The sequence below is a fragment of the Lutra lutra genome, chromosome 16 (genome assembly GCF_902655055.1).
Source record: "Lutra lutra chromosome 16, mLutLut1.2, whole genome shotgun sequence".
NCBI classification, from domain to species: Eukaryota; Metazoa; Chordata; class Mammalia; order Carnivora; family Mustelidae; genus Lutra; species Lutra lutra.
In genome coordinates, this window is record NC_062293.1 from 40757452 (window position 1) to 40769868 (window position 12417).

Sequence of the window (12417 nt, forward strand, 5' to 3'; positions counted from 1 at the left end):
AGAGATCACAAGTAGGCAGAGAGGCAGGCAGAGAGAGAGAGGTGGAGGCAGGCTCCCCGCCGAGCAGAGAGCCCGATGCGGGGCTCGATCCCAGGACACTGGGATCATGACCTGAGCCGAAGGCAGAGGCTTAACCCACTGAGCCACCCAGGCGCCCCTAAACTTTAATTATTTGATAGAGAGCACAACCAGGGGGAGAGGAACAAGCAGACTCCCTGCTGAGCAGGGAGCCTTATGTGGGGCTGGATCCCAGAATCTGGGATCATGACCTGAGCTGCTTAACTGAGCCACCCAGGAGTCCCTAGCCTCGCACTTTTATATATGGCAAATTTTCTAGAAACACACCTCTGGTATGACCCTATTCAACTACCCCTTTTTGCACTCAAGGCCCAACCAAATTTTGTGCCTGCCTCATCTCCCTCCCCTTCGCCTCATCCCTTCCAAATGGAATGAGGCTGTGGCTTTCAAGTCTCAGTGGCAAAGCCACCTCCTCCTACCGCTCGCCCTTCCCTGAACCCTTACCTCTCCCGATTCTGCCTAGTGATACGGTTATTTATTTGTGTACCCGTCTATGCTCCCCCACCAAACTCCGCTCCTTGCGCCCCAGGCAGGGCCACAACAAGACCTTATCAGTCCATGTGCCTGGAAAAAACCCAGGGAGGCTCCCTGAAGGAGGAGCTGGCCAACCACGGACTAAAACCCGCCCAAGCGTTTTCTTCCTAGAGATTCCGTTCAGTGGGTATCACGGGCCGGCCTTGGGCAGAACGTCTCCAGGACGCGGTGGAATGAATGTGCAGACCACCCGGGGGCTGGGGATCGGAGGACACCGCCTTGGCGGGAAGCCGCCACGAGGCCCGCAGCGGAGGAGTGGCTCCAGCGCAGCTCAGCCGGACCCATCCCCCGTCGGAACACGGCTGCCGCCGGAACCTTTCCGCCGCCAGGCCGGGCCCTAAGAGGCGAAGCACCGCCGGGCCGGAAGTCGGTGGAGGAAGATGGGACTGCGGGAACCCCGTCCTTTACCTGGAAGGATGAGCGTCGGTAGTCTCCTCGTGGCGGGAGGTAGGGTACCTGGAAGGCTGGTTAATTTCCCGCCTGTCTTTAGCCTCTGGTCCTGGAGTACCCTCTTCCACAAGTCGCCCGTCCAGCCCTCCCTCTTGGAGTCTTGGCTGAGCTGACGGGGCGCCTCGATGCGACTGCGCTTCCCGGAGGAGGGGTCCGCGGGCGGGCCTTTCCCCGACTGTGTGGCGGGCGGAGGGTTGAGATGCCAACCGCCGTCTGCTCACCTCAGGCTGTGGTATTTTCCTGTGGCCGCGGTGTCTGAGTGACTTCCCATTGGTTTTGCAGAATTGTTTCTTTCTTTTTCAAAAAGATTTTATTTATTTACTCCACACAGAGAGAGATCACAAGTAGGCAGAGAGGCAGGCAGAGGGGTGGGGGGAGAAGCAGGCTCCCCGCTGAGCAGAGAGTCCGATGCGGGACTCGATACCAGGAGCCTGAGACCATGACCTGAGCCCGAAGGCAGAGGCTTAACCCACTGAGCCACCCCGGCGCCCCCAGAATTACTTCTTAATGTGGTGTTTTGTTTTTCTGCTTGCGGAAACAGTCGTAGTAGAAATCTGGAAAAGTGTACCGGTGAGAATAAAAACCGCCCGTTACATCCACCATTCAGCTAAAACACGTCTTATAAACGTATACAATTTAATTTTATTTGGTTGCACTGCATAAGAAACTAGCGAAAATGGATGTGAAAATATTCCTAACGAGAGATATGAATTACACAAAGATTCCTCTAAAGTTAAAAATATAAAAAACCGGGGCGCCTGGGTGGCTCAGTGGGTTAAGCCGCTGCCTTCGGCTCAGGTCATGATCTCAGGGTCCTGGGATCGAGCCCCGCATCGGGCTCTCTGCTCAGCAGGAAGCCTGCTTCCCTCTCTCTCTCTCTCTCTCTCTGCCTTCCTCTCCGTCTGCTTGTGATCTCTCTCTGTCAAATAAATAAATAAAAAAAATCTTAAAAATATATATATATATATAAAACGTTCAGCGGTGGAAATCATTGTCTTAAATACATGCTTCTTTATAGGCATTAAGATTTCTTGGTGGTAAAACTTAGGACTTATCCACAAAAATCAGAAGACCTCTCTTGCGAGTATGGTATACTACTTCTAAGATTATGGGAATGTCTCTGTCCCTTTGCGAAGGCTCTAGTCAAGCCACAACTAATACTAAAAAGAAGTAGGACATTCCAGCTTACATTTTGCTGAATTTTCCTTTTAGGAAGGGGGCGATGTTTTCCAGTTCCATTAAGGTCATCCTTATTCCAGGCGCTACATAGTTCCTGCTGTTGGAAAAAATCCGCTGCACCTAAGAAGATTACTCCCAATGCTGCTTTTTACGATGAAAATACAAAGGAACCTGGAAATGCACTTGACAAGCTCTTCTCTTCAGAACAGCAGGCTTCCATCCTGCATGTGTTGAATACGGCATCTAATAAAGAACTTGAAGCTTTCAGGTTGCTTCGTGGAAGAAAATCTGTCAATATTATAGAGCATAGAGAGAAGTTTGGGCCATTTCAGAATTTGGAGAGTTTAATGAATGTGCCCTTGTTCCAGTATAAAACTACCATTCAAGTTTGTAACTCCATTCTTTGTCCAGAGACTGGAGGGAAAAAAAGAAAGTTCCAGGACAACCGGCTCTTGAGAAAGCTCATCAAACCAGAAATAGAGAGAGAGAGACTTAAGGTATACCGTTTTTCTTTTCTTTTAATTATTTTTTTTTAAGATTTTGTTTATTTATTTGATGGAGAGAGATCACAAGTAGGCAGAGCAGCAGGCACAGAGAGAGCGGGGAGCAGGCTGCCTGCTGAGCTGAGAGCCCGATGTGGGGCTCAATCCCAGGACCCTGAGATCGTGACCTGAGCCAGAGGCTTAGCCCACTGAGCAACCCAGGTACCCTGGTATACTGTTTTTTCTTAATGTCCGTTATACTGCTCCCTCCGTATTGAGAATCTACTTTGCAAAGTACTATTCTGGGTAGCAGGACAGCTTATAGTTTAGTTGGTATGTGATCAGTACAGAAGAATGAGATGAGGAGAGAGTGAATGGGCAGTCGAAAGGACAGAGAACCATGGGCTGTGCCTGTTGGGGAAAGTTGACCAAAACCTAGATCTCAGAGAAGGAGAATGAGCCTCATTGGAGGAGGCAGGCATTCTAGGAAGAAAGAACAATTGTAGAGAAACAGGTCTGTGCAAGATTTATTGAAGGAACTTCAATAAATTGAGGAGAATTGAGGAACTACCTGTGTCTATCAAAAGGGTTATATTGAGATTAAGATACAAAGAGGGTTATGACCAAGGAGTGACTTCAGAACATTATACTGGTCTTTGCAGCAGGATTTAAAGTTATTTTCTGTTCCCCCTTTCAAAAGGCATTCTACAAGCAAATCCTTTTCAGTGTTGTCTTAAAAAACAAATATTAGAATTACTTGGCACATCAAACATTAAACCTTGGAGGAGGAGGTTAGGTCCTGTGTAGCAGTACGTGATAAAATATTCTCTCATTGCGTACCAATAGTAAGCACATTTTTTCTCTGGACCAGTGGTTCTCAGTTTTGGGAAGATTATGGACACTTTCTGAAAACTTGATGAAAGCTAAGGACCCTCTTTTCAGAAAAACAACCCCAAAAAGCACATTTACATATAATATTGCATACACTTTCAGAGGACATATAGGTTACATGAAATCCATTCATGGACTACAGATAGAACAACTTTTGCAGTTGATCTGGAACATATTTGAACCAAAATTTTCAGGGTTTGGATTTCTGTTCCGATTTGGCTACAAGTACTATTTATAGTCATTATAGTGGAGTTGCAATGTTTTTACAGGGATGGGTTCTAAAGCCACTTTGTATATGATGAGAACAATTATACTGACTTCCAAATAAAGTATGTTCTTTTGCTCAAATCTCTTGCCCATGAAGTACCATGTGTAACCTGGTTTAGTAATTCTTATGTACACCAAAGCTTGAGAATCATTGAACTCAGGAATCAAAAGAAGGCCTGTATTTTGTAGATGTTTGGGCATCCAAACTAGTCTGCGTTTAATGGATATTTTATCCATTCCCTAGCAGTGAAAGGGAGATGGGTATAGAATTATAAAATGTTGGGACGCCTGGGTGGCTCAGTTGGTTAAGCAGCTGCCTTCGGCTCAGGTCATGATCCCAGCGTCCTGGGATCGAGTCCGGAATCGGGCTCCTTGCTCAGCAGGAGCCTGCTTCTCCCTCTGCCTCTGCCTGCCATTCTGTCTACCTGTGCTTGCTCTCTCTCCCTCTCTCTCTCTCTCTGACAAATAAATTAAAAAAAAAAAAATTATAAAATGTTTCTGCTTGTGTGCCTTTGTATCTACAGAGCACACTAATTTATCCGTACAACTAAATGAACTGTGTGAGGGTACAGAGATGCTATTGTACTCTTACCTCCAGCCTCGGCAGAGTTAAATCCACATATCCACCTATCTATTACACATTTCCCCTTAGAAGCCCTATAGGCAACCTGAATACAGTACGTTAAAAAACTCCTCTTCCCCTACCTTCCCAAGTTCAGCTGCTTCCTATCATCATCTTGATTAATGTCTTAATATTAATACCGCAATAAAAGTGGGCTTATCCTAAGCTCTCCCATCCCTGCATATCAGTTCTACTGGCATTATATCTGACCTGTTTCTTGTCCTCATCATCACTGTCTTTGATTCTTAATGCTTTGTCACATAACAGGCACCTAATAGATCCCTTCCTCTAGTCTGGCCCTCTGTGGTCTATCTTCCACACAGTGGTCAGTGATGGTTCTGAATTGTAAATCTCGTTTTGTGTCTGAATGTTTGTTATATGCTTTGATGGCTTCCTGCAGCTCTCAGGATAAAGTAAGGTACTTTTGCAAATATCTGTTTACCCCTCCACATCTTTCCCGCTTGCACACTTTATTCCAGGGCCTGCGTGTGTGAAGTGTAATACCACCTATCTGGGTGGACGCCTGGGGAAATCACTTCCCACTTACACTTACTCATTCTCCTAGTCCTTTAGGAAGTCGTCCCAGACCATGTCTTCTCCTGATGGTGTGACTGTTGTGTGGTGGCATTTCTTACAGTGTATGGCCATGTTCCTTGTTCCAGCAACACTGGAATATTTGAATGCCTGCTTTGGGCTGGGTAAAGGTTCTTTGTCTTTAAACTGACTGCTACTGGTTATCTTTTAATAATAATTATTCCTGGGGGTTCCTGGATGGCGCAGTCATGATTCCAGGGTCCTGGGATCGGGGCCCAGTTTGGGCTCCTTGTTCGGCAGGGAGCCTGCTTCTCCCTCTCTCTCTGCCCCCCACTCATGCTATTTCAAATAAATAAATAGTCTTTAAAAAATTATTATTATTCCTGCATTTCCTTAACAATTCTCAGTTCATAAAGTAGAAGTATACTTCTTTGTTTTAAAGATTTATGTATTTAGAGTGCAACCTCAAGGTAGGGGCAGAGGGAGAAAAGGTCTTTTTTTTTTTTTTTTTTTTTTAATTTTTTTATTTGACAGAGATCACGAGAGAGAAAGAGAGACAGAGGAGGAAGCAGGCTCCCTGCTGAGCAGAGAGCTCAATGTGGGGCTCGATCCCAGGACCCTGGGATCATGACCTGAGCCGAAGGCAGAGGCTTAACCCACTGAGCCACCCAGGCGCCCCCAGGAGAGAAGGTCTTAAGCAGACTCCACACTGAGCTCCATGTGGAGCCTGGCATGGGGCTTGATTTCATGACCCCGAGATCACGACATGAACTGAAACCAGCAATCAGATGCTCAACCAACTGAGCCACTCTGGCTCCCCGGTATAATTCTATCACGTAAACTGATTTGGCATTCTGAGTTTATAGCTTAAATTTTGCATATGTTAAAATGTTTATACTTGTAATTAAACCAGTCTTTTTGTTGTAGGCAGTTCATAGTATCGTATCCATCGTTTTTGGAACTCGAAGAGTTGCCTGGGCTCACGTGGATCGTAAACTGGTGGTGCTGGACTGGCAGCAGGATGAGTGCCGCCAGCTGATGAAAGGAACGTACATATCCTCTGTCTATTTGCAAGAGGTAAAGCGACTGCACCTCCAGCTTCCTGCCTGCTAGAACTCCTCGTGTAGGTTAATCTTCTAGTTCTAAAGGGAATGGGATACAGTACTGCAGATGGGTTTCCCTCGGCTGCTTATTACCCCCTCATTCCTTTTTTTTTAAGATTTTACTTATTTGTTTGACAGAGAAAGGAGGAGAGAACACGAGAGATGGCACAAGCAGAGGCACTGGCAGGCAGAGGGAGAGGGAGAAGCAGACCTCCTGCTGAGCAGGGACCCTGATGTGGGGCTTAATCCCAGCACCCTGGGATCATGACTGAGTCGAAGGCAGACGCTTAACCGACTGAGCCACCCAGGCGCCCCTACTCACCCATTCCTATCATGTTTTTCATCCCCTATGATTTTTAAAAATTGAATCTTCATTTAGTTCATGAAATACCTTAATGTATCAAAGGCAGATACTGAGAAAACTGATGGTAAAATACATTAATGTTCTAGAACTTCAGCACTATATTTACAAAGCTTATTTTTAATTCTTTAAGAAAAGATTTTATTTATTTATTCATTTGAGAGAGAGAGAGCACAAACAGTGGGGAGAGGCAGAGGGAGAGAGAGGCTGATGCAGGGCTTAGACCCAGGACCCTGGGATCAAGAGCTGAGCCAAAGGCAGATGCTTAACTGTCTGAGCTACCCAGGCACCATTTATTGGTTTTAGTGAAGGGAGCATAAAGGGAGAGGGAGAGAATCCTCAGGCAGATTCCCTGCTGAGCATGGAGCCCGACATGGGGCTTGATTCCAGGACCCTGAGATGCTGACCTGAGCTGAAATCAAGAGTCAGACACTTAACTGACTGAGCCACCCAGGTGCCCTTAAGCTTATTTTTCAAAATCCTTCACTAATTGTCTCATTTGAGTCTTCAGAACCTTGTGAGGTGGGTAATAATTACCATCCTGATTACACATATGAAAACTGGTATAATCAATCAAGCATCTGACAGGATTAGTCAGTTAGTCAGTTGCAGATAATGGACTGTGGGCTAGGCCTTCATTTTTTTTTTTTTTTTTTTTTTCTTAAGTAGGCTCTGCATCCCTTGTGGAGCCCAGCATAGGGCTTGAACTCAAAACTCTGAGGTCAAGACCTGAGCTGAGATTGAGTTGGACACTCAACCGACTGAGCTACTCAGGCGCCCCTGATTGTAGGCCAGGTATTCTAACCCTATGCTCTACCCTAGACATTTTCAAAAGATTACTAAATGTTTTAAGTTGTCTGATCTTAATATAGATTTAGAAATTATGAAGCCCATTTTCAAGATGAAGAAACTAGTACTTGGGAGGACTGAATGATCTGCCTTAGCTCAGCTTATTCCTGATAGAACCAGGGCAGAACTTGACTCCTGACTCTCCATAAAATGATGATTTTTCAGTTACTTCAAAACGGTCAGTAGTAGGGGCACCTGGGTGGCTCAGTCGGTTAAGCATCCTGCAGCTGTCAGGATAAAGTAAGGTACTTTTGCAAATACCTGTTTCCCCCTCCTGGGATCAAGTCCCGCATCGGGCTCCCTGCTCAGCAGAGAGCCTGCTTCTTCTTCTCCCTCTGCCTGCTGCTCTGCCTGCTTGTGATCTCTCTCTGTCAAATAAATAAATACAATCTTTAAAAAACAAAAACAAAACAAAAAAAAACCCCTAAAAACTGTCAGTAGCAGTATAAAGTAAGTTACATATTTTTAAAAGGAAATGGGAGAGGGGACCGAAACAACAAAACTTAATGAATTATTTCTGTTCACTTATTTTGTTTTGTTTTGTTTTGTTTAAGATTTCTTCAGTCATTTCAAAGATGCCTAAAGCTGACTTCTATGTTCTGGAAAAAATCGGGTTTTCAGTTCAGAACTCATCTCGGTTTCCTGTAGTGTTACATTTTCATATCATGGAAGCCATGCTGTATGCCTTATTAAACAAAACCTTTGCCCAGGACGGCCAGCATCAGGTGCTGAGCATGAATCGAAATGGAGTGGGGAAGCACTTTGAACTGATGATTGGGGACACACGGACTAGTGGAAAAGAGCTCGTGAAGCAGTTCCTCTCAGAGTCTGTTCTGAAGGAGCAGCCTCGGGTAGTCTTCCCCCCTGAGAAGATTGTCCTCTACAGACAGATGTTTTCATCTACCGAACAGCACAGAGCAGAAGAGTTGTATGACTCATTATTGCAAGCTGTTGCCTTCTATGAATTAGCAGTTTTTGACACTGAACCTTAAAATGCTGAGGTTAAATAAAGAGCTCTAAGGTTATATTAATTTATATTTATTAGCTCGAAAGCTGTACAGCCAACTGTTTTTAACATCCATGTTTATGGAGAAGAAAATATGTTTGTATTTAAAGTCAGACTTTCGACTGTTGAATTGTTCAAACAGGAGTAAGCTAAATCAATAAATATTTTAGGAGATTCTGTGCCTTTTGGGTATAAGGGTTAAATAGTAAGATGCCCCCTAAACAGCCAAAGCAAGAACGAAGTTATCTTGCCTGAAAAGCAGATTCCATCCCATACCAATGATCTGCATCATTCTATTGTTAATAGAGAGTAAGGATTTTTTGGGGTGGTGCTCATTATGGGAATAACACTAAATATAATCAAGAACACAACTTATGAAGTCATCTTCTTAATTCTGTAAGTAGCATGTGGTTTGATGTATTGCTTCCAAAAGGTGATTTTCATCAATTCAGTTTTATCAGCCCAGAACAAAGAAGGTTTGTCTAATACATTCTTTTTTTCCCCCACTTTGAAATATTTTACTTGGACACAACTTTTTTTTTTTAAAGACTTTGCTCATTTACTCGACAGAGCAGAGAGATCAAGAATAGGCCGAGAGGCAGACAGAGAGAGAGGGGGAAGCAGGCTCCCTGCTGAGCAGAGAGCCCAATGTGGGGCTCACCCAAGACAGAGCAGCTTAACCCACTGAGCTACCCAGGTGCCCCTGGACAGACCATCTTTTTAAAAAAGATTTATTTGAGAGAGAGAGAATGAGTATGTGGGGGCAGGGGTACAGAGGGAGAGGGAAGAGAGAATCCCAAGCAGACTCCATGCAGAGCTCCGAGCCTGATGCTGTGCTCCACCCCAAGATGCTGAGATCACGACCTGAGCTGAAACCAAGAATCAGGTGCTTAACCAACTGCACCACCCAGGTATGCCTAGATAGACCACCTTTTGAGAAAAGTAGCACGTAATTTTTTCACATCTCACATCTTCCAGTATTACATTTGCCTCAGTTCAGGCCCTCATTATATCTTAGCAGTCCTGAACCCAAGTGTATGATGTCAAAGCATTACGTCCTTCCTTTAATCTACAGAATGAAATATGCTTGTTAGGAAAACTTTCGAATAATCCAATATGTGAAGTAAGGGGGGGTAGGAGGTTGGGTGAGCCTGGTGGTGGGTATTAAGGAGGATACATATTGCATGGAGTACTGGGAGTGGTGCATAAACAATGAATCTTGGAACACTGAAAATTAAAAAAAAAAAAAAAAAGTGAAATAAGTAGAAGTCCTTTCTTCCAGCACTTCCCATCTCCCTAGGGATGCAGCCTAGTCTTATTGCCATTCACTTGGAAATCTCTACATTTACATACATGATTGTACGCAAACATCTCCACCTTGGATATGTTGTAGTTATCTCAAACTATCTATCTCAAATAATCCTCTTTCCTTCAAATTGCCTCCTTTGTCATTGTTCTGTAATTTGATAAACAGCTTCACGAACCATCCAGTGTTTCATGCCAGATATGTGGCATTCTACCTCCCACATAATTCTGGAAATAGCTTTAAGTGAAAATGTGTTAATTGTAGACATTTATAGGATAAGTACTGAAAAAGCCATCAGAATTTGCTTACTTTATCTTAAAAGTGAATCTAAATCTTACAGGATTTTATCACCTTTAAGAATTCATAATTTTGGGGGGCTGCCTGGGTGGCTCAGTGGGTTAAGCCTCTGCCTTCAGCTCAGGTCATGATCTCAGGGTCCTGGGATCGAGTCCCACATTGGGCTCTCTGCTAGGCAGGGAGCCTGCTTCCTCTTCTCTCTCTCTCTCTCTCTCTCTCTACTTGTGATCTCTCTGTCAAATAAATAAAATCTCAAAAAAAAAAAAAAGAATTCATAATTTTCGGGGCGTCAGGGTGGCACAGTTTGTTAAGCATCTGACTTGGTTTTAGCTCATGATCTTGTGATCTCAGGGTTGTGAGACTGAGCCCCACTTTGGGCTCTGAGCTCAGGGTGGAGTCTGCTTGAGATTCTCTCTCCCTTTCCCTACCCCTCCCGCTTGCACGTTCTCTCTCTCTCTCAAATAAACCTTTGTGGCTCCTGGGTGGCTCAGTTGGTTAAACATCTGCCTTTGACTCAGGTCATGATCCTGGGATTGAGCCCCAGGTCTCCCTCTCCTGACGCCCCTGCTCATGTTCTCTTTCTCTGTCAAATAAATTAGAAAAAAAAAAAAAAATTCCCCCTCAATGATGCTAAACCTACAAGAAAAAAAAATTTTTTTTTAAGATTTTATTTATTTATTTAACAGACAGAGGTCACAAGTAGGCAGGCAGGCAGAGAGAGAGAGAGAGGAGAAAGCAGGCTCCCCGCTGAGCAGAGAGCCTGATGCAGGGCTTGATCCCAGGACCCTGGGACCACGACCTGAGCCGAAGGTAGACACTTTAATCCACTGAGCCACCCAGGTGCCCCACCTATAAGAAAATCTCAAATGTGTCCCTATTAGGGAAGAAAATATCCCCATTGTTCTTGATTTTTGATCTTCTTAAATAAAATTCTAAAGTTAGTTTATTTTACTCTATTACCAGAATTTTCGATAAGACCAAATTAACAGGTAAGTGCTCTGCAAATAGTGAATGCTAGTATGCAATAGAAGAAAATCCATATACTTAAAAAAAAAAAACACCCACAGAAATTCAGATCTATTCTTTTGTACGAGGACAAAACCTGTAAGATACAGCCTATATCCAAACCTATAAAATATCCATATTTAACCAGATAACTACATCTGGACCACCTATTTAAACACTACATTAAGTCTTTTAGATTTTACCTTTAATTAAATCAATATACTATCAACAAAAAGGTAGACTGAACAAGTAAGCGGTAAAAACATATCTTCATACACATTTGTAAACAGATACACATTAATATTTTCCATCTGTACAAAATTAGGATCCTTACCTTTGAGATAAATATGTAACTCACCAGATAAAGTAACTGAATTCAAGGCTAATACATATATAAACACTTGAAATAGGAAACTATTTTCAGATATACCTGATTATATGATTGCAAAAATGATTTTAAGTGAAATGTGGGATTTTAAAATCTTGTAATTAAAAAATACATGCTTTCTCCAAAAAACAACCTTAAGTGGAAATGACTATGATGTAGAAAGTCCATCGAAGAATCCTCCTTTCTTACAATTTTAATGAATAGCAGTTTGTCCAAAATAGATATATTAACATCATTAATATCTTTATGAAATAAAACATCACTGATATAAAAATATAAGAAAAATGTACAAGGCAAATGATGTGAGTTGGCAAAATATACAAAATATCACATACGTATGGTTGCTAAAAATATCTATGAAAACGACAATTCATAATCTTGTTTTCACTTTGTAAACATTCAATGATTCAATGGCAAAATACACTGAAGGAATACACTAAAAATAAATTTATCTAGAAGATGGTACTTTTTGAAAAATGAAGCATAATTTCTTACCTAGGAAGTTTTTACATAATTTTGTACTGTAGGAACTTGATTACCACCTGGATGATTCATATATACAACTTGTCAGAGTACTGACGGGTGGGTGGGAGGGAGGTGGATTAAAGGTAATGGGAAAGAGAAAAATTATGGGTTAATTTAATAATGAAACTTGTTCAGAAATATAGTGAATTCTACCTTCTAGAAACAACTCACTCACATGCAAAATACAACAAAGCTAACTCAAATAATACAAAAAATTTCAGAAAAAAAAAAATACCACCACAATCATAAATACAATTTGTAACTCAAATTTTTTCATTTTAAATATTTGAACACTAATAAAAAAATATACAAAGAGTCCGTTTTAAATGTACATTAAGAGAAAGAAATTCTTCCATGAAAATCAATATAAAATGTATCTTGAGGAACATAATAATCTGTACAAGGCATTATTAATATGGAATATTAAGGGAAGCCAGCTGCCAAAGTGTTCACAGTCTCTTTCGGAATGTTAAGATGAATACCTTCAAGATAGTGTAGGAACCTGTCAAAATTACAAGGAGAAATTCAAATTTAACCATC

General features: G+C 42.5%; 2 protein-coding genes across 4 annotated transcripts in view; one reads left to right on the forward strand and one right to left on the reverse strand.

Annotated features, from left to right (window-relative positions):
• The first annotated feature begins 781 nt into the window (after positions 1-781).
• On the forward strand, positions 782-8530 carry TEFM (transcription elongation factor, mitochondrial). The gene is made up of 4 exons (XM_047708103.1): positions 782-1059; positions 2275-2738; positions 5965-6114; positions 7905-8530. The coding sequence occupies exons 1-4, from the start codon at positions 993-995 to the stop codon at positions 8340-8342; spliced, it is 1119 nt and encodes a 372-aa protein (XP_047564059.1). The 5' UTR covers positions 782-992; the 3' UTR covers positions 8343-8530.
• Positions 8531-11152: 2622 nt separating this feature from the next.
• ATAD5 (ATPase family AAA domain containing 5) overlaps positions 11153-12417 on the reverse strand; it is a 48616-nt gene continuing 47351 nt past the window's right edge. For all 3 annotated transcript variants that reach the window (XM_047708098.1, XM_047708097.1, XM_047708095.1), the window contains exon 23: positions 11153-12379. In XM_047708098.1, the coding sequence (XP_047564054.1) occupies positions 12301-12379 (79 nt within the window). In that variant the 3' untranslated portion in view covers positions 11153-12300. The remainder of the gene's footprint in view (positions 12380-12417) is intronic.

What these genes read in the sequence shown, in the direction of transcription:
- TEFM (XM_047708103.1), top strand. Translation starts at nt 993, where the DNA reads ATGGGACTGCGGGAACCCCGTCCTTTACCTGGAAGGATGAGCGTCGGT. An exon ending in TAGTCTCCTCGTGGCGGGAG is followed by an intron (nt 1,060 to 2,274) that starts GTAGGGTACCTG and finishes TTTTCCTTTTAG; the next exon opens with GAAGGGGGCGATGTTTTCCA. An exon ending in TAGAGAGAGAGAGACTTAAG is followed by an intron (nt 2,739 to 5,964) that starts GTATACCGTTTT and finishes TTTTTGTTGTAG; the next exon opens with GCAGTTCATAGTATCGTATC.